This window comes from Rhamphochromis sp. 'chilingali', assembly GCF_963969265.1.
Source record: "Rhamphochromis sp. 'chilingali' genome assembly, chromosome: 19".
In the NCBI taxonomy this organism is placed as follows: Eukaryota; Metazoa; Chordata; class Actinopteri; order Cichliformes; family Cichlidae; genus Rhamphochromis; species Rhamphochromis sp. 'chilingali'.
In genome coordinates this window covers 15,883,482-15,900,093 of record NC_137946.1, presented here as the reverse complement: position 1 = coordinate 15,900,093, position 16,612 = coordinate 15,883,482, and the positions used below count along the sequence as shown (strand labels likewise).

The window sequence follows — 16,612 nt, the reverse complement described above, 5'->3', positions numbered from 1 at the left end:
GAAAGAGGGTAGAAATGGACACCAAATAAAATTACAGTCATACCAGCATGAATAAATAAGGATGATTATGAGTCATGCAATGGGAGCCCAAGAATAAAACATATGAAGTTGAAAATGATCATAACGGGTATAATTTAATGTTACTGTGAGGTACTGAGGACTGTGGAAAAGGGAGAAAAAAGAGAAAAAGCAAACCAGGACAATTTGAACCTGTGTTTGTTATATGATTTGAAAAAACTAAAATCTTGTTCATAACTATTTTATTAGTTATGAATGTGCATATTTTGGTCCCGAGGGGGGTTGCACATCAATCACCTGGATCAATGGGGCAAGTTGGGGGAGGGAACGGGTGAAACGTTGCATTCTGGGTGGAAATAAGATGCGGGGTGCTGTCCGCAAGTAAAACCACGCTATTGGCAGGGTGGAGGCTTCGCTCGAGCCAATCACGTGGTGAATGTGAAGTGGAGGGCGGAACGCACGGGGGCACACTTCCTTGCATAAATAAAGGAAAAACCTGCGCGGTCCCTTCATCGCACTCCGTTGCACGTTAAGACTTTCTTGAAAGACGGTAAGAGTAAAATGCACGTTTGGTTCTAACCTTTGCTGCGAATTGTCACAGTGAGCAGGTCAGCGCGAGGGGTGAGGTTTCTGTACCCCGCGTGCTCATCCACGCTCTCAGGCTCTTACCTTACTTGCTGCACATTATTTGCAAACCTGGTAATCGGAGCACTTACACCGTTGTTGGGTTAAATTAGCGATACTGCGTGTTGCAATGGTTAAACTGGGCTATTCGAGCAACATTTACCAAATAATGATGCCAGCGACGCATGGCTTCTATTTCTTGTGATCCTAACATAAAGGGCCCTTTATGTTAATGTCTTAAATTACACGAGGGACCTCAATAAAAGGGACGCCTATCTCCATCAGCTGTTTTGTATAGTGTCCTGGTTTCATTTAGCTCTCACTTGCAAATCATGTAAATCATCTATTCAAAATGAAAGTAAATAAAAGGCACCCCTGCAGCCAGTGACCGCTTCCTTAGGCACATTGTGTGATAGCAGTGATGTCATGAGAAGGTAAGAGCTGAGCGGACACGGTAAAGATTGCTTTGTCTCCTGCAGTCAGAAAGCCAACATGGGTGACAAGAAGGCTGTGATCAAGAACGCAGACATGTCTGATGAAATGCAGCAGGATGCAGTGGACTGTGCCATGCAGGCCATGGAGAAGTATAACATTGAGAAGGATATCGCCGCCTATGTCAAAAAGGTATGTTGCTGTTGCTTCAAAGTAAAATGAGTAGCGCAAACTTGTTGCATGCATTTTTGCCAAGAAGATGCTAACTTGTGTCTTCCCCTGCAGGAGTTTGACAAGAAGTACAACCCCACATGGCACTGCATTGTTGGGAGGAACTTTGGCAGCTATGTGACACATGAGACGAAGCATTTCATCTACTTCTACCTGGGTCAAGTGGCTATTCTGCTGTTCAAGTCTGGCTGAGACGTGGGCTCCTAAACTATTTCAGCATTTCTTCCCCCATTTGCTACATGACTACCTCCTAATTTCTTGCCGTCTTCAGCCTGTTATTATTTTTGTCTCCTGCAACACTACCAACAGTGGCTGGTGCTTTGAGCTTGTGTAATGCCTGGACTGGTGATGTGTCATTCATAGAAAATGCCAATATAAAATGACTTATGGTGACAGCACTCAGTCAGCCTCTGCACTTCTAACAGACTCATTGTGGCTCATGACTTCCCAGTAATTTGCTGTGTTGTGGTGGCACAGACTTTGTATGTTAGTTCACATGACTGTATAATTTATTTTCATTGAATTAAAATGAGCAACAGCCTTTTTTGTTATCCTTTTGATTTTCACTGACAAACCATGCTGAGACTGTTGCTTACATGAAATAAAGGATGCAAAATACTGAGATTTTAAGGGTTTTGTACATGCCTAAACATTCCTGTTGACACTTGTAGTGTTGTTGTAGATCTTTGGGAATGTAATTCAGTGAGTAGTCATTGTGATATTTTCATCATATTGACCAGAAAAAACTTTGACGACAGTAAATTGGTTCAAAATGCTTTGTGTGCTTTAAATTCATTTCACTTCCATGAGCTATTAATGGCTTGGCACCCTGTTGGGCTGTCGAGCACTTTATCTCCCGTGTATTCTGAAGCATTGTGATGCATCTAAACTTTAGGTGCTCTGACATAACTGCAAATAGGCAGATATAGAGTACCTCTTGTTTGGAAATGCAGAAATTTTTTTTGTGCATTTACAATGCGGTGTGTAAGGCAAAAACCGAATTTGTACAGTTTCAAATGATCTTAAAAGCTAGTATTTGGTATGAACACCTTTATTCAACACTTAAGTTCTTGTGTAATGTGGTGTACTGCAGCCTTTTCTCACCGTTTGCTTTCCTGTGAAAAAAAAATTACAGTAAAGTTAAGCACAGTTTTAGAAAAAATAAATGGCAAATCAAACTACGTGGAAGCTAATGTCTGCCAGTGAAATAAAGTTGACTACGCATGCAGGCAAAAGTTTACTTTAACTAATTCAAAATTTTGAGTTGCCTAATGTGAAATTTTCTGCTTTTGGATAGCAGAAAAAATAAAAAATTAATTATTTTATTGTATTTTTTCAGTGGAAGAAACAAGCCTCCATACATACGTAAAGATATTACACATAAAAAACACACAGAAACATTGGAAAACAGTTTTTGGCAGACAATCACTTTTTGGCACAACAGCGGTAAACGCTGTAAAATGGATAGTTTTGTTTTTCTGGTTTTCACCGCAGGGGGGCGGTAATGAGCTGAACTCTTGGATATGATGCTTTAAAGAAAGCCCAATAACCACCGAGGAGATAGTAGAAGTAATGGCGGCTCAGAGCGGGTTGTCACACCCGGCTCTTGTCCGCGGTGGTGTGTCTGTTTTCCCCCCGGTGCCTCTGTCCGCTGAGGCCGCTCCGTTCACTCCCATGGAGCCGTCCGGTTGGGGGCCCGGCTCACAGTCGGAGGCCGAGAAACTGTTTTCCAACTGCGCCATAAAACTGAGAGCCCTGCGAGCAGACTCGGTCCAACTCAAAGAGGAGCTCAACCTGCTCTTTGACCAACTCTTGTCCGAAAACTACAACAGGACCTTCGAGCCCGCTGTCAACATCCGTCCAGAGGTACGGACACTCGCTTTGGACCTGTAGTCTGTTTTCAGCGACACAAACTCTATAAAAGTCTGCCGCCTCTGTATTTAGAAGCAGAGCTGGGATGAATAAACACTGAAATAGCCATAAACCCACGCACTTCAGAGCCCCGAGGATAACCATATAACCAATAAGAGACTAGCTCTAAACTAAACCAGCAACTGTGACATCAGCATTTTGTTTCTTTTCTGTATTGGTGTATTATTTCCATTTCAGGACGTGTGTTCTCTGCTGAAACATGCCAGCTGTCTTGTGCCCCTGACTCAGGAGCATCTAGTCATCAAACTCTGCCAGGTTGTCCATCATCTGCTCAACCAGCTGAAGGTAACAGGTCATGCTTGTGCCACATGTACACTTATGTATTGTTAGGACTGCTTTTGTCGCATTTACACTATATGGACAAAAGTACTGAGTTGTCACTGAACTGAGGTGTTTCGTTCAGTCTCGTTGCCACAGATGAACAAAATCGGTGAAGTCGAGTGTGGTACTATAACAGGATGACCGATGCCAACTAAGTGGTATTATTGCGAAGTGGAAGCAATAAATCAATAACCACAGACATCCAGACCTCAATAGGCATTAAAACCATATATAGAGAGCTTCGTGGCATGGTTTCTATGGCCAAGCAGCTTTGCATCACCAAATATCGGACAGCAGTGGGCCATCTATAAAGTTTGTTTGGTCTGGGTTGATGGTTCCAGTAAAGGCATATCTTAATGCTTTAGGGAAACTGTGCCAACTTGGGTCTGCCCCAGTGCACAAAGCAAGCTCCTTAAAGATGTGCTAGGATTAGTTTGATGCGGAAGAATATGCCAAACTGATCCAACCGTCAAACACCTTTTGGGATGAACTAGAACAGAGATTTCAGCATCAGGCTTCATAAATGCTCTTCTGGATGAGAGGACGAAATTTACAAGCCTGTAGAGGATTCTCTTAGTGGAAACTCTTATATCACGACAACCAACTCCATACTAACAGAATGGGATGTCATAAAAGCTTGTGTAGTTGTTGGGATATACTGCACTTACAGCCACATTTGTCTTTTATTTTTAAGGTAATAATGTATGAGCACACGCTGGATGTACTGGTGAACTATACTGCAGGTGCACTGAAAGTATGCAGTACGTGGACCCACACAGACGTCCTCCTGGCACTCTCCACTGTAGTCTATGGGAATGGACCTCAGTGCCACCAGGTAGATATTTAGTGCACTTTCCGAAAAGTGTGCCCTAACTGTTGACTATTTACGTCAAGATTTTTTTTTGTATATATATTTGTAGCACCTCAGCGACTTACTGGGTGAAGAGGGATTCCTCCTGCAGTATAGTTCTCCATCTCAGTCAAACATGGAGTTGCGCCGCGTTGCTCTTACCTGCATGGCCAACATCTGTCTCAGGTACTGCTACAACATGCTTGAGCCAGTAGCCATTTTTATCTGTGTAAACTGCAGGCTATATGAAAGCCTGGATGTAGTGTCTATAATCTGATTTCTGAAGAGCTGCTTCGAATCTGGAACTCGAATGAGACGCAGTGCCAGTTTCTCCATCTTTAAGCTTGTATTTGTCGCTCTAATCGTCTGCATCTGTCCCTGCAGGATACCTGGTCAGCCGCCTTTGGATGATCAGTACAGAAGTGTGTGCTTCCAAGCCTTCCTGAAAACGCTGCAGTCAACCAAACCTCCCGACACTGATGAGCTCTTCTACTGCATGGTACTGGATACTCAACAACAAACATTTAAACGAGAAACAGATTAATTCAATCCTGCTTATATAAAATTGTGTAATCTGCGCAGGTGATCCAAGCAGCTCTAAAGGGACTTCAGTGTTGTCTCTCAGGTGGGAAGTGGAAATTTGGTGGAGGGGAGGAGCTCGGGTCTGTACTGGCTGCACTTAAGGTGTAAAATCTCACCACATGTGCACAGTTATTATTAATTGATTAATTTTTGTTGAGTTGAGTATTAATATGGAGTCCTGCTCATGTATTCTGCAGCGACTCATGTTCCAGGGGGCTCCAGGTGTGATTGTGGAGTGGCCGGCTGTACTTTATCCAGCACCTTTACCGCAGTACGAGAGTCTCTCCGCAGCAAAAACTGCAGAATCACCAAAATCATTAGAGCCACCAAAGGATGTCGCTGTGCCAGGAAAAGCTTCAGGGGTAAGAAGAGTGTTGATACCAGCAATGGCCATATTTAAAAACACTGAGGAAACTCTGATTTTTAATTGAATGTATTTCTCTCTCCAAAGAGTAAAAAGAGGAAATCTAAAGGTAAGGGAAAGAAGACGAAAACTGAGGAGAGCAGAGGGGATGAACGAGAGGAAGGAGATGCAGAGACTGTGCCTGCACTTCTGAAAGGCAGGGCGGAGGAAAAACAGCCTGCCTCATTTCTCTACCCGTCCTGGAAACTAAACAGTTCTGATTCTGAATTTTCCGACCTAGAGGGCAACGCACAGAGCAAATTAAGGTACAGAAAGACCCTTAATTAAATATTTTTCTCCCATGCATGTGTATCTTTTAAAAGTATCAATAGATGTTTTTAATTTTTTTTTTTTTTTTTTTTTACTGTTTACACTCTTTCAGAGTGAACCACGGTCGTGTGCGTCAGGGGGCGCTGCACTGTTTGTTAGTTGTGGTGAAAGCAGTAGAGAAGAGAACTCTGTACGGTTACTGGTCTTCCTTCATCCCCGACTCTCCCATCGGGGGATCACCGCCTCTTACTCTCGTCACAATTATTCTGAAGGACCTCTCTCCAAAGGTACAACGCACGCACACACACACTGTGCAGTTCTGGACCGATACGATTGTAACATCTCTCTCTTGACCCCCCTTCCAGGTGAGGTTGTGTGCACTTCAGGTGTTGTCAGCCATGCTGGATAGCTCCCGGCAGTTCCTGGCTGTGGCTGAAGATACGGCGTCTCCTCGAACATCTTACACCCCTTTCTCCTTCACGCTGGCGACTGCTATCAGAGAGCTGCACCGCACCCTCAGTCTGGCCCTGCTGGCCGAGACCTCCCCTCAGACTCTCACACAGGTCATAAAGGTACGATTATTTGCTCTCCACAAACACTTTTTATCTTTCATCTCTTTCTCTTTTGGGTTACAGCTACTGTCAATATTTCTTTGTTGAACTTTAATATAAACCCGGATGTTACAGACTATAGCATAATGATTTTTTTTTCTTTGCTGTAAAAACTCATTAGGTAAACATAATTAAATTTAAACTCCATTTAATTTCAGCGGAATTACACCCTCAGTCTCATAAAGTATGACGAAAACTGATAACTTAATGAATCCATTAGGGTTTAATTACATTTATTTCATTACATGCGATATGTTCAGGTTCCAGTAATGAAATGCGCTATAATGCAAAAGTAAACAAGTATGCTAAGTGATTTTTATAGTGTTAAAAAGTTCTGAAAAGACTCTGGAATAGTCTTTAAAAGTTGCGCTTTTCAAATTCGGACATAAAAATAGAATTAAGAATAAGTCTGGGCAGTATTAGTGTTGTTGTTGTTTTTCAGTATTGAAGCGAAAAATAAACAGAATTTGTTGTGACAATTAGCAGTTTAGCTAGATGGTTGCATATTGCCTGCTAACACTTTGAATAACTTCACATACCTTTACTGTGTAAGGTCACATGTTTGCAGTCTGTGTGTGCATATAAATAAGAGGATTAGTCACTGTTTGTCTTTTTTGTGGTGTTTATCAGGATGTAAATTACAATATGAGTTTCATGTGAAATGAGCTGAGAGAGTGCTGAATTCTGACATGCATCTTTGTTATCCACACTGTAAATATCCGTCTGCTCCGTCTGTTAGTGTCTGGCCTACTTGGTAGCCAACGCTCCCTATCACCGCCTCAGACCTGGCCTGCTCACTCAGCTCTGGAAGCAGATTCGTCCGTATGTGCGCCACAGAGGTCTGTATGTTGTCGGCACGCTGAAATAACTGCCAATAGGATGTAAGACACTGAAGTCTGTTACCGTCCACACAACTATCTGTCCTTTTTTAGATGTGAATGTGCGTGTGTCAGTCCTGACACTTTATGGCGCTCTGGTGACCACGCAGGCTCCTCTCCCTGAGGTGCAGCTGCTCCTCCAGCAGCCAGATCACAGCAGCAGCATGGGTGTGTTCACGCCACAGGACTCGGGCCTCAGCTGGAGACAAAGAGACGGGGTGTCCTCACCCTCTCGTACACCAGTCAAACATTCCCAGCGGAGCTCTAGCACACACTCCCCACACATTCCTCACACACCAGGGGAAGAGGACAGACGGCGACTGTGGCTGCTGCAGCTCTGTGTGACACTAGTGACTCAATCCAGAGAGGACCAATCAGACAGCGAAGGAGTGGGAGGGGGTGCTGCTTTAGAGCCACCTCCTGTTCGACTTGAAGCTCTGCAGGTGAGCAGTAATGAGCCAGACAGGAAGCTCCAAACAGGCATTTCTAAAGTCTGAAGATGTTTTTAATCTCTTGTGTTTCAGGTCTTGTCTCACCTGGTGCGTGGCTACTTCCCTCTAACTCAACACTACCTGTGTGAGATTGGGCAAGTGAGCGCACGCTGTCTTGGGGAGACGGACACCTCCATACAGCTGCACGGAGCAAAAGTAATGCCCTCTATATAATATAGTAGTATGAATTGAATACTGATCCTGCAACAGTACACAATAAAACAAGTATCAGATATTTAGAAATAACATCTGTCTTTTATTTAGTTGCTAGAGGAGTTTGGTTCGGGAATAATTCAACAGTACAGAGCAGAAAACAACGTGCCTGAGAGCTCAAGGGTCCCCATAAGCCAGGTAAATGCAGATCATTTCTACACAGTGCATTACACACAGCATACGATTACAGAGGTTTAAACAAATGCACTTCGTTCTTTTTGGACAAATCCTCATTCGCCTGTTTCAAAGATGGATTCAGCAAATTTAGGGTTAAAATCTAAGTGTAAGTGCTATTCTTAATATCCATATGTAACAGACAGGTTTAAAGTATATATTTATGTAACGTTTTAGAGCATTTAAGCAAACTTTTCTCAGACTTTGACACTAATGTCATGTTTTCTGTCCTCACACACTGATGTGCATTTCTAAGAGATTGTAAAATAATTTTTCAGAAGTGTAAAACCTGAGTTCAAAGAGCCCAGAGATCTTAGATGGAAAATCTCTTTGTAATTATAAAGATAACCACAGTTTCCTGAAATACTTATACTTACAGGGGCAGGAGCATGATTTCATATGAGCTACAGGTCGAGCACAGACTGAGAGTTAAGCTGCTGCCACTGAGGTACAGATAATTTCTGTGCAGGCTTTAGCAACAGTAAAAGGAGGCATTAAGAACAGGTTATATTTAAAAAAAAAAAAATCTCTCTAATCCACATTAATGTGTGGTAATTTAATCAATGTGTGTACAATACAGGTGGTGCAGTTTTGGTCAGAAGTGTTGAGCGGCCCGTTAAACCGAGCGCTGCAGAATGAGCAACATCCCACGCTGCAGGCGAGCGCCTGTGACACGCTCTCCTCCATTCTGCCGCAGGCCTTTGCACAGCTGCCTGTGAGTTATCCCCTTTTATTGGACTTGTTTTTCTGCACTAGTGCTGCCGAGCTTCACGGCGCTGTATGTGTACTGTTGTTTTTAAGGACAAGACCCAGCTGATGTGCATCACTGTGCTGCTGGGACTCACCTATATTGAAAACTACCTGGTGAAGACGGCAGCCGTCAGGGCTTTGGGGATCTACGTACTGTTCCCCTGCTTGAGAGAGGTAGGTGTGCTGATCACCAGCTATGACCACAATTTACAATTTAAATCAGATATTTTGAATCCAAGATATGTAAACCTCTGGAAAAAAATAGAACAATTATGTTCTTCTTTTCAGGATGTCATGTTTGTGGCTGATACTGCAAACACTATCCTAGCTGCGCTCGATGATCGATCTACAAATGTGCGTGCCAAGGCTGCCTGGTCCCTTGGGAACCTCACAGACACTCTTATTGTTAATATGTAAGACAGCATGGATGTACCACACATATAATCTCAGAACAGACTGAAATCATATTAAAAGGGTAGAATAAAATATACCGAATGCCTATAAACAGTTGATCTTGTTTCTCTTTAACCAGGGAGAGTGTAGGTGTGGACTTCCAGGAAGAGTTATCAGACATGTTGCTGCTCAAGATGCTGCAGGCAGCCACGCGAGCAGCAGCAGACAAAGACAGGGTGCGAGCAGCTACGCTTTCACACTCACACAAACATGCAGGTTATTTTAAAACGCCCCCGAATTCATCTGTTAGATCTTGTAGAGTGTACTTACGTCCTCCCTCGATCCCTACCAGGTGAAGTCTAATGCAGTGCGCGCTCTCGGGAATCTGCTTCATTTCCTGCGGCAGAGTCAGATGACCAGGCCCGCGTTCCAGCAGCCACTGGAAGATGCAGTGCGTGCTCTGGTTAAAACGGTCCAATCAGAGGCTACGATGAAGGTCAGATGGAACGCCTGTTATGCTTTGGGAAATGCTTTCAGAAACCCCGCCTTGCCGCTAGGTAAGTGTTTAACCACAGGGCTGTAAAAGCATCATACATTGTCAGTGTTATGCATTACATTTGAAGGAGGCTGCTGTGCAAAATGTCTCCAGCAGTGATTCATTTGGATTTCAGTTTTTTTGAAAAGCTGCTCATGTCCATCTCTTCATCAGACTCAGCTGCCTGGTCTCACGAAGCGTTCTCTGCGCTCTGCCATGTTGTTACTTCCTGTAAGAACTTTAAAGTGCGGATCAAATCTGCCGCTGCCCTTGCAGTTCCCGCCCACCGCGGCTGCTATGGAGACACAGAGCGGTTCACCCGTGTGTGGTGCTCCCTCGCAACAGCCCTTGAGAACAGCGAAGACACCAACGACTTCTTGGAGTACCGCTACAGCGCCAGCCTGCGACACACACTCTCTCAGGCTCTCTTACACCTGCTCAGCGTAAGCCAGTCACAGGACATGCTCGGGCTCGGCACGTCACTGGCCAGCGAGGAGGGGACGGGCATCAGAGAGCATTTGATGAAGTACCTCCGAGCAGAGGAAGGAGGAGGAGAGGAGGCAGAGAAGGATATAAGGGGGGAAAGTTTGCACCCTCGGGAGAGAATTGGAAGTGTGGAGCAGATTTTGATCAGGATAAAGGGGTTAAAGGTGGAAGGGGAGGAGGAGAGGGGTAAGGAGATGGTGAGTCATTTCCTGGAGGATTTAATAAAGATTTGTGAAGAGACTTGGGAAAACACCCAAACTAACAGAGAGGTGACTGAAAGCAAAGCGGATCATGTATGAACTGCTGGGCAGTGATTTATGACTGATAATGTTGAACATCTGTTCAAAGATATTTGAAATCTGAAAAAATACAAATATTTTCAGGAAGAAAAAGAATAAATTGAATCCTATGTATTGATCTCATGCATTTATACCACTTTGGTCATTCTTAGTTAGAGGATGATTGTGTCTTTTTAATTTTACTAATATGATTAAAGATTTTTAAGTGTAAGCATGTACTTCCCTGCAGTCTGGATTTGTTAAACTATAAAAACGTTCTTTTGAAACATGTTGCCAAGAAATGTACTGAACTGAAGCCTTCAGTTGATCCAAAATGCTCCGGAGAGGGAGGGAGGGAGAGCACATTTCTCCCATATTGGCTTCTCTTCACTGGCTCCCTGTTAAATCCAGATTCAAATTTAGAGTTCTTCTCCTCACATACTAGGTCTTAAATAATCGGGCCCATTTTACAGACCTATAATGCTCCAATAGAGCGCTTAGTTCTGAGAATGCAGGCTTACTTGTGGTTCTTAGGATATTTAAAAGTAGAATGGGAGGCAGTCTTCAGCTTTCAGGCCCCTCTTCTGTGGAACCAGCTCCCAGTTTGGATTCAGGAGACAGGCATCCTCTCTGCTTTTAAGATTCGGGCTGGATCAGGCTGCTGGGGGATTTACCATGATGCACTAAGCATTTCTTCTTCACACTGTATATTTAATTATTAATCTGGCTCTCTTCCATAGTGTACTTTTTGTTTTGTCTCCCTGCCCCTCACCCCCAGCCTGTTGCAGCAGATGGCTGCCCTTTCCTGAGCCTGATTCTGCTGGAGGTTTCTTACTGTTAAAAGGGAGCTTTTCCTACTGTTGCCAAGTGCTTACTCATCGGGGCATCCTTTGAGAGCTTACCATTTGATACCTTAAAATTTAAAGTGTATAAAAAAATTGTGATTTGATGTTACATAAAAAAAAAAAAAAAAAGAATTGCTACTTTGGGTCACTATCCAACCTTAAAGGTTGCTACTGCAAAAATCAGAATGTATGAGATACGCTCTACTCTAAAGTTTCATCAAATACAGTCCTGTGCAGAAGTGTTAGTTTTTAGTCCACTTCAAGATATCAGGAGAGCATCTTTATTATAGTCCTCAGAATGAGTGGCAGTTGCTTTGAACAGCTGTTCACAACACCATGGAAGTAAAACAGTAAAGTTAGTACTTTCAGATTGTTGAATCATGTTCATCTGTTAGTGTCACTTTCACAGGTCACGTGGTTGACCTGTGATTGTATGATTATGAATTGTAACAAATAAAGAAAATCCTTGAAGAAGCAACTCTTACACAATTTTCTTCTAAATCGGCCAGAATTGGGATAATATGGTTTATATATATATATATACACACACACACACGAGAATAATTAGTGTAAAGTTGCCTCACTCGCTGTAACACTCACAGCCCCCAATAGGGGGCGCGAGAGGTGGATGATCCGGATGTTGATTAGTGATGCCTGATCGGGGCACACCACGCTGTTGTAGAAATGGACGCGTTCGAGTTGTTTCGGAAACTCGGAGTTGGGGCTAGATTTGACCTGAAGAGGTTTGGTCAGGACGCCGCTCGGTTTAAGGTAAGCTTTATAGTGTAGCTGATGACGTACTGGATGAAAACAGTTCATGCTGCTGTTAACGAATCGCTATGGTTTAATGCATTTTAGCTAACCTCGAGTTTTGCTGTCCTGCTTGTGTAGGAGTATAACGTTTTAGGCAAGTTGTTGTGCTTAATACATGTATTTGAAGAATTGTACAACCGTAACACTCACACATACATGTACACACACGCTTGTGTATCGTTTTATTTTGTAGCCCGTGAGGAGTCACTCAGAAGAAGCTTCTCCCGATCCTCTCTCTGCGATTGATTATTTTGCCACTGCCAATGGAGCCCAGAGCTGGACCCAGGCACAGGAGGAAGAGGAGGGCAGGGAAGAATATGAGGGAAGTGAAGACGGAGATTCCGACATAGGAGGCAAAAGAAAGCGCAAAGAGGTGGAGAGAGAAGTGAGGACCAAAAAGAAGAAGAAAAAGACCAAAAGCAACCAAGCGGAGGTGAAAGGTAAAGAAGTTGTAGTAGTAAAGGTTGCAGTTTTAAAGTGTTCACTATGGAAACCTTGTTATTACAAAAATTTCGAGTGACGTTTAGAATGAACATGATCTAGCTGTTCACTCCTGTTTGATGTCTTCTGTCTGGCTGAAGCTGGCGGTGAACTGCTGAAAGAGACGCAGGGAATCACCTGGACCTCTTCTTTGGACAGAAAGATCCAAAACCTGCCGAGTGACGGGAAGGAGAAATCTTCGTTGAAGAGGCTGAAGCATCTTCATCAGGAAAAGGTCCTTACTGGGCTACATTTTATAGCACAAAGAAGTAAAATAAAGAGATTCTGATACATTTTAAAACTTCTTCTTAGTGGTGAAATGCTGTGCAGAACTACTGCTGTCCCCCTATCCGCCATCGAAAAAGGTATTTCTCTTTCATTCTAGGTCAATCGTATTCGCGCCCAAAACCGCATAAATGTGCACGGCTGTGACATACCTGACCCTGTGTGCACATTCGAGGAGCTGCTGTCCGAGTATTGCCTCAACCCGCGTGTCCTTCAGAACCTCAGAGACGCCGGGCTCAGTTCCCCAACGCCGATACAGATGCAGGCGATGCCCCTCATGATGCATGTAAGCACGCACGCTCGTCCTCATTTCTTTGATTTGGGATTAGTGCACAGACGGTGATTTTTCTGAGGGTTTCACTCTTGGTTTGGTTTGTCTGTCAGGGTCGGGAGCTGCTGGCCTGCGCTCCCACGGGATCTGGGAAGACTTTGGCTTTCTGCCTCCCACTGCTCGCTCAGCTGCAGCAGCCAGCCAATCAGGGCTTCAGAGGTGTGATCATCTCCCCAACCAGAGAGCTGGCCAGCCAGGTATGCACCATAAATTAGAAAGTGATCTGTTTAAAAAGTAAGGAGGCCTTTCCTGATGTGAACAACAGCAGCTGGTGATAGATAAAGGATGATAAGTGACTGACTTCCTGTGTTTTCAGCAGTATTTGGTCATTGTTGTTGAATTGTGTTCAGACCTACAGAGAGCTGCTCCGTCTGTCAGAGGGAGTCGGGTTTAGAGTTCACATCATAGACAAAGCGTCACTAGCGGCTAAGAAATACGGACCACAGTCAAACAAAAAATACGGTAAGAGATCGTTGGTTCATAGGGGAAGAAAAATAAGTAAATCTCACTGGCTTTTAACTCCTGACGTTTCTGTGTGCAGATATACTCGTCAGTACTCCAAACAGACTCATCTTCCTTCTCAAGCAGGATCCTCCAGCTGTCGATCTCAGCAGGTGACATTTGATCTGCTCAAATCTGATGGTTTTTGTGTGTCGTACCCACTCTATTTGTCTCTTTATTACTTAAAAAAAAATAAAAAAGAAGACAGATCGATGATGTTCTGGGTGTTGCTTTTCAGTGTGGAGTGGCTGATTGTCGATGAGTCCGATAAGCTGTTTGAAGACGGCAAGACGGGCTTCAGAGAGCAGCTGGCCACCATTTTTCTGGCCTGCTCCGGTCCAAAGGTGCGCAGGGCTTTCTTCAGCGCCACTTGCACGGCAGATGTAGAACAGTGGTGCCGCCTGAACCTCGACAACCTGGTTTCTGTAAACATCGGGCACAGGTACGGCTCTAGCTGAAGAACTGCTTACTGCAGCAAATTCATGCCTTCTTTTTTTGTCACAATAGAAACATGGGTGTTTCATCTTTTTTAGAAATACAGCTGTGGATACAGTAGATCAGCAGCTGCTGTTTGTCGGGACAGAGAATGGCAAGCTTGTGGCAATGAGGGATATCATCAAAAAAGTAAGGAGCTTACTTGATTTCAAATAGAACAGATTTATTAGTGGTTATTGCATAAACACCCGTTTAAATCATTTCTAATTTCTGATTATTTTATCTTACAAGCTAAGATAAAATAAAAGAGTCCTCTTTTCTGTGTTTCAGGGCTTCCTGCCGCCCATACTGGTGTTTGTTCAGACTATAGAAAGGGCACGGGAGCTTTTCCATGAGCTGGTGTATGAAGGCATCAACGTGGATGTAATCCACGCAGACCGCACACAGCAGCAGGTACATCAACACACCTACCACTCCTGTCATTTATTTCCATTTCAGTTTATTTATTGAGTGCTCTCGTCCTCATCGTTTGCTCCTATGTGTCAGAGAGACAACGTGGTGAACAGTTTCCGCTCCGGGAAGATTTGGGTGTTGATCTGCACCGCTCTGCTCGCCAGAGGAATCGACTTCAAAGGCGTAAACCTCGTACTCAACTACGACTTCCCTACCAGCGCTGTGGAGTACATCCATCGCATTGGTTGGTTTGGACAGTGATCCACAAATAATCAGCCTGATGTTTCCACTTTGTCTTTGACGCGTATCACACTCTGTGTCTGTCAGGTCGTACTGGGAGAGCTGGACATCAGGGGAAGGCCGTCACCTTCTTCACAGAGAATGACAAACCTCTGTTGCGCAGGTAGGAAAAGAGCAAACTGAGTTAGTTTTTTTTTTCTTCATTCAAACCCATATCCAGCTGTTAACACACAATTTAAAAGGATTTTCTGGATTTTCCATGGACCATCCTATTTGGTTCTTGGTCTCTATCGTTGGTGTTGCTTTTTTTTAATAAAATAATTTCACTGCAGCACAATGATTGCAAGTTTAGGTCACTTCTTGCCATTAATTTATTTTTAAAGCACCTTGAATTTAAATACTGAGCCTGTAGTTTTTCCTTTTTTTCCCCTATGCTTCTCTTTAACAGCATTGCTAATGTTATAAAACAAGCGGGCTGTCCTGTACCAGACTACATGGTTGGTTTCAAGAAAATACACAGGTAAGAAAGCTCCATGATTGCCTGCACATTTACAGAAATGTTTCCTTTGATTTAATGCTTAATTGCTCCCTGTTGAGTTTTGGTAAGAGCGGTCTGGTCGTTATCTTTTTGTTTAGCAAAGTAAAGCGGAGACTTGAGAAGAAACCTCCCAAGAGAAGCACCATTTGCACAACTCCTCGCTTCTTAATGAAGACCAAAGGCAAAGATCAGAAAAAAGGAAACAAGCGAGCAGCGAGAGGAGAGCAGAAAGGAGAAAACGGAGCTCAAACAACATCACACCAGGAGAAAGAGGAAAAGAAGACAAAAGGACAGGGGCTGAAGAAAGGAAATAAAACACAGAAAGAAGGAAAAGAAAAACACAAGAAAGTGTCTCAGAAAACAACAACAGAGACTTCAGGAACCAAGTTACAAAGGTGGGGAAGGACTTTCATGCACATTTATCCAGTCCAATAAACTACAAACTGCAATCTTATCAAACTCTGTTATGTAAAAAAAACAAAAACAAAACCCATACATGTATGATAAATGACTCTGTACACAACATAAACCAATTTCCTTAGCATACCATTAAAGTGAAAATCTGTGAAAAGTTGAAAGTAGGAAACATTATTGTCAAATATATCACAGAGGCCTGTATGGAGCCAGAAATTGAACCCACTTGAATAAAAATATTTCTAATATTCATTCTTTCTTCTTCAACAGGAAAAAGGGGAAGAAAACTAAGCTGAAGGCAGACTAGAGGAGTGCGATGCAGATGGACTGATGAGAAGATGCATTTGCAGTCTGATTTATTGCCAACCTTTACATTTCTGCTTTGTAATATGAGAGTATAAAATAAACTTTTATATGTGTATAAACTTTTTTTGGCATTTTATTACATTTGTTCACCTGACTGAACAGAATTTTGTATATTTGTTAATAAAGATGATGACTGTGCAAGTACATTAAATAGCAACTGGGTATTTTTGATTAGAAATAAACTATAAACTGTAAGTTATTGTACTCTTGAGGGCCAGCTATAACAGACGGTGCCCTAAAATGTACCATTTCTGTTCAACCCTTCACCAGACTTTTTTTTAGTGTTCGATTAATACTTTAAGGGTAACTTAAAAAAAAATGGGTATTCATACACACAGATATAATAACTGTTATTAAATCAGGCGAAATTTCTTTATAAATATAAATGTCTTTATATATAAAATTTGAAATATATTTCTTGCCAGTCCAAACTGTTGAA

The 16,612-nt window shown here is 43.0% G+C and overlaps 3 protein-coding genes across 4 annotated transcripts; all 3 read left to right on the top strand.

Annotated features, from left to right (window-relative positions):
• Positions 1-410: 410 nt before the first annotated feature.
• On the top strand, positions 411-2,080 carry dynll2b (dynein, light chain, LC8-type 2b). Of its 2 annotated transcripts, none has more exons than XM_080867816.1 (3): positions 411-568; positions 1,122-1,266; positions 1,360-2,080. In XM_080867816.1, the coding sequence occupies exons 2-3, from the start codon at positions 1,135-1,137 to the stop codon at positions 1,495-1,497; spliced, it is 270 nt and encodes an 89-aa protein (XP_080723942.1). In that variant the 5' UTR covers positions 411-568; positions 1,122-1,134; the 3' UTR covers positions 1,498-2,080. The 2 variants fall into 2 exon arrangements, with proteins under 2 accessions (XP_080723942.1, XP_080723943.1); XM_080867817.1 differs by having other exon boundaries at positions 426-568; positions 1,126-1,266.
• Positions 2,081-2,864: 784 nt separating this feature from the next.
• Positions 2,865-11,767, top strand: heatr6 (HEAT repeat containing 6). Its single transcript, XM_080867718.1, has 20 exons — positions 2,865-3,171; positions 3,415-3,522; positions 4,253-4,393; positions 4,479-4,594; positions 4,793-4,907; positions 4,991-5,092; positions 5,188-5,352; positions 5,442-5,659; positions 5,776-5,950; positions 6,029-6,235; positions 7,014-7,113; positions 7,207-7,595; positions 7,677-7,799; positions 7,908-7,994; positions 8,611-8,745; positions 8,832-8,954; positions 9,069-9,193; positions 9,313-9,409; positions 9,526-9,730; positions 9,883-11,767. Exons 1-20 carry the CDS (start codon positions 2,878-2,880, stop codon positions 10,491-10,493), a joined length of 3,636 nt encoding a protein of 1,211 aa, XP_080723844.1. The 5' UTR covers positions 2,865-2,877; the 3' UTR covers positions 10,494-11,767.
• A 163-nt stretch (positions 11,768-11,930) lies between these two features.
• Positions 11,931-16,232, top strand: ddx52 (DEAD (Asp-Glu-Ala-Asp) box polypeptide 52). The gene is made up of 15 exons (XM_080867719.1): positions 11,931-12,088; positions 12,324-12,570; positions 12,712-12,845; positions 12,996-13,181; positions 13,280-13,423; positions 13,577-13,688; positions 13,768-13,840; positions 13,966-14,169; positions 14,261-14,351; positions 14,493-14,615; positions 14,709-14,859; positions 14,943-15,018; positions 15,304-15,375; positions 15,492-15,788; positions 16,078-16,232. The coding sequence occupies exons 1-15, from the start codon at positions 12,002-12,004 to the stop codon at positions 16,112-16,114; spliced, it is 2,034 nt and encodes a 677-aa protein (XP_080723845.1). The 5' UTR covers positions 11,931-12,001; the 3' UTR covers positions 16,115-16,232.
• The last annotated feature ends 380 nt before the right edge of the window (positions 16,233-16,612 follow it).

Bases quoted from the DNA above. Each gene is read 5' to 3' on its own strand.
- dynll2b (XM_080867816.1), top strand. From the start codon at position 1,135: ATGGGTGACAAGAAGGCTGTGATCAAGAACGCAGACATGTCTGATGAA. The intron at 1,267-1,359 runs GTATGTTGCTGT...CTTCCCCTGCAG, and splicing joins TCGCCGCCTATGTCAAAAAG to GAGTTTGACAAGAAGTACAA.
- heatr6 (XM_080867718.1), top strand. From the start codon at position 2,878: ATGGCGGCTCAGAGCGGGTTGTCACACCCGGCTCTTGTCCGCGGTGGT. The intron at 7,995-8,610 runs GTAAATGCAGAT...TGTACAATACAG, and splicing joins CAAGGGTCCCCATAAGCCAG to GTGGTGCAGTTTTGGTCAGA. The intron at 9,194-9,312 runs GTAAGACAGCAT...CTCTTTAACCAG, and splicing joins GACACTCTTATTGTTAATAT to GGAGAGTGTAGGTGTGGACT.
- ddx52 (XM_080867719.1), top strand. From the start codon at position 12,002: ATGGACGCGTTCGAGTTGTTTCGGAAACTCGGAGTTGGGGCTAGATTT. The intron at 13,689-13,767 runs GTAAGAGATCGT...TTCTGTGTGCAG, and splicing joins ACAGTCAAACAAAAAATACG to ATATACTCGTCAGTACTCCA. The intron at 13,841-13,965 runs GTGACATTTGAT...GTTGCTTTTCAG, and splicing joins CCAGCTGTCGATCTCAGCAG to TGTGGAGTGGCTGATTGTCG.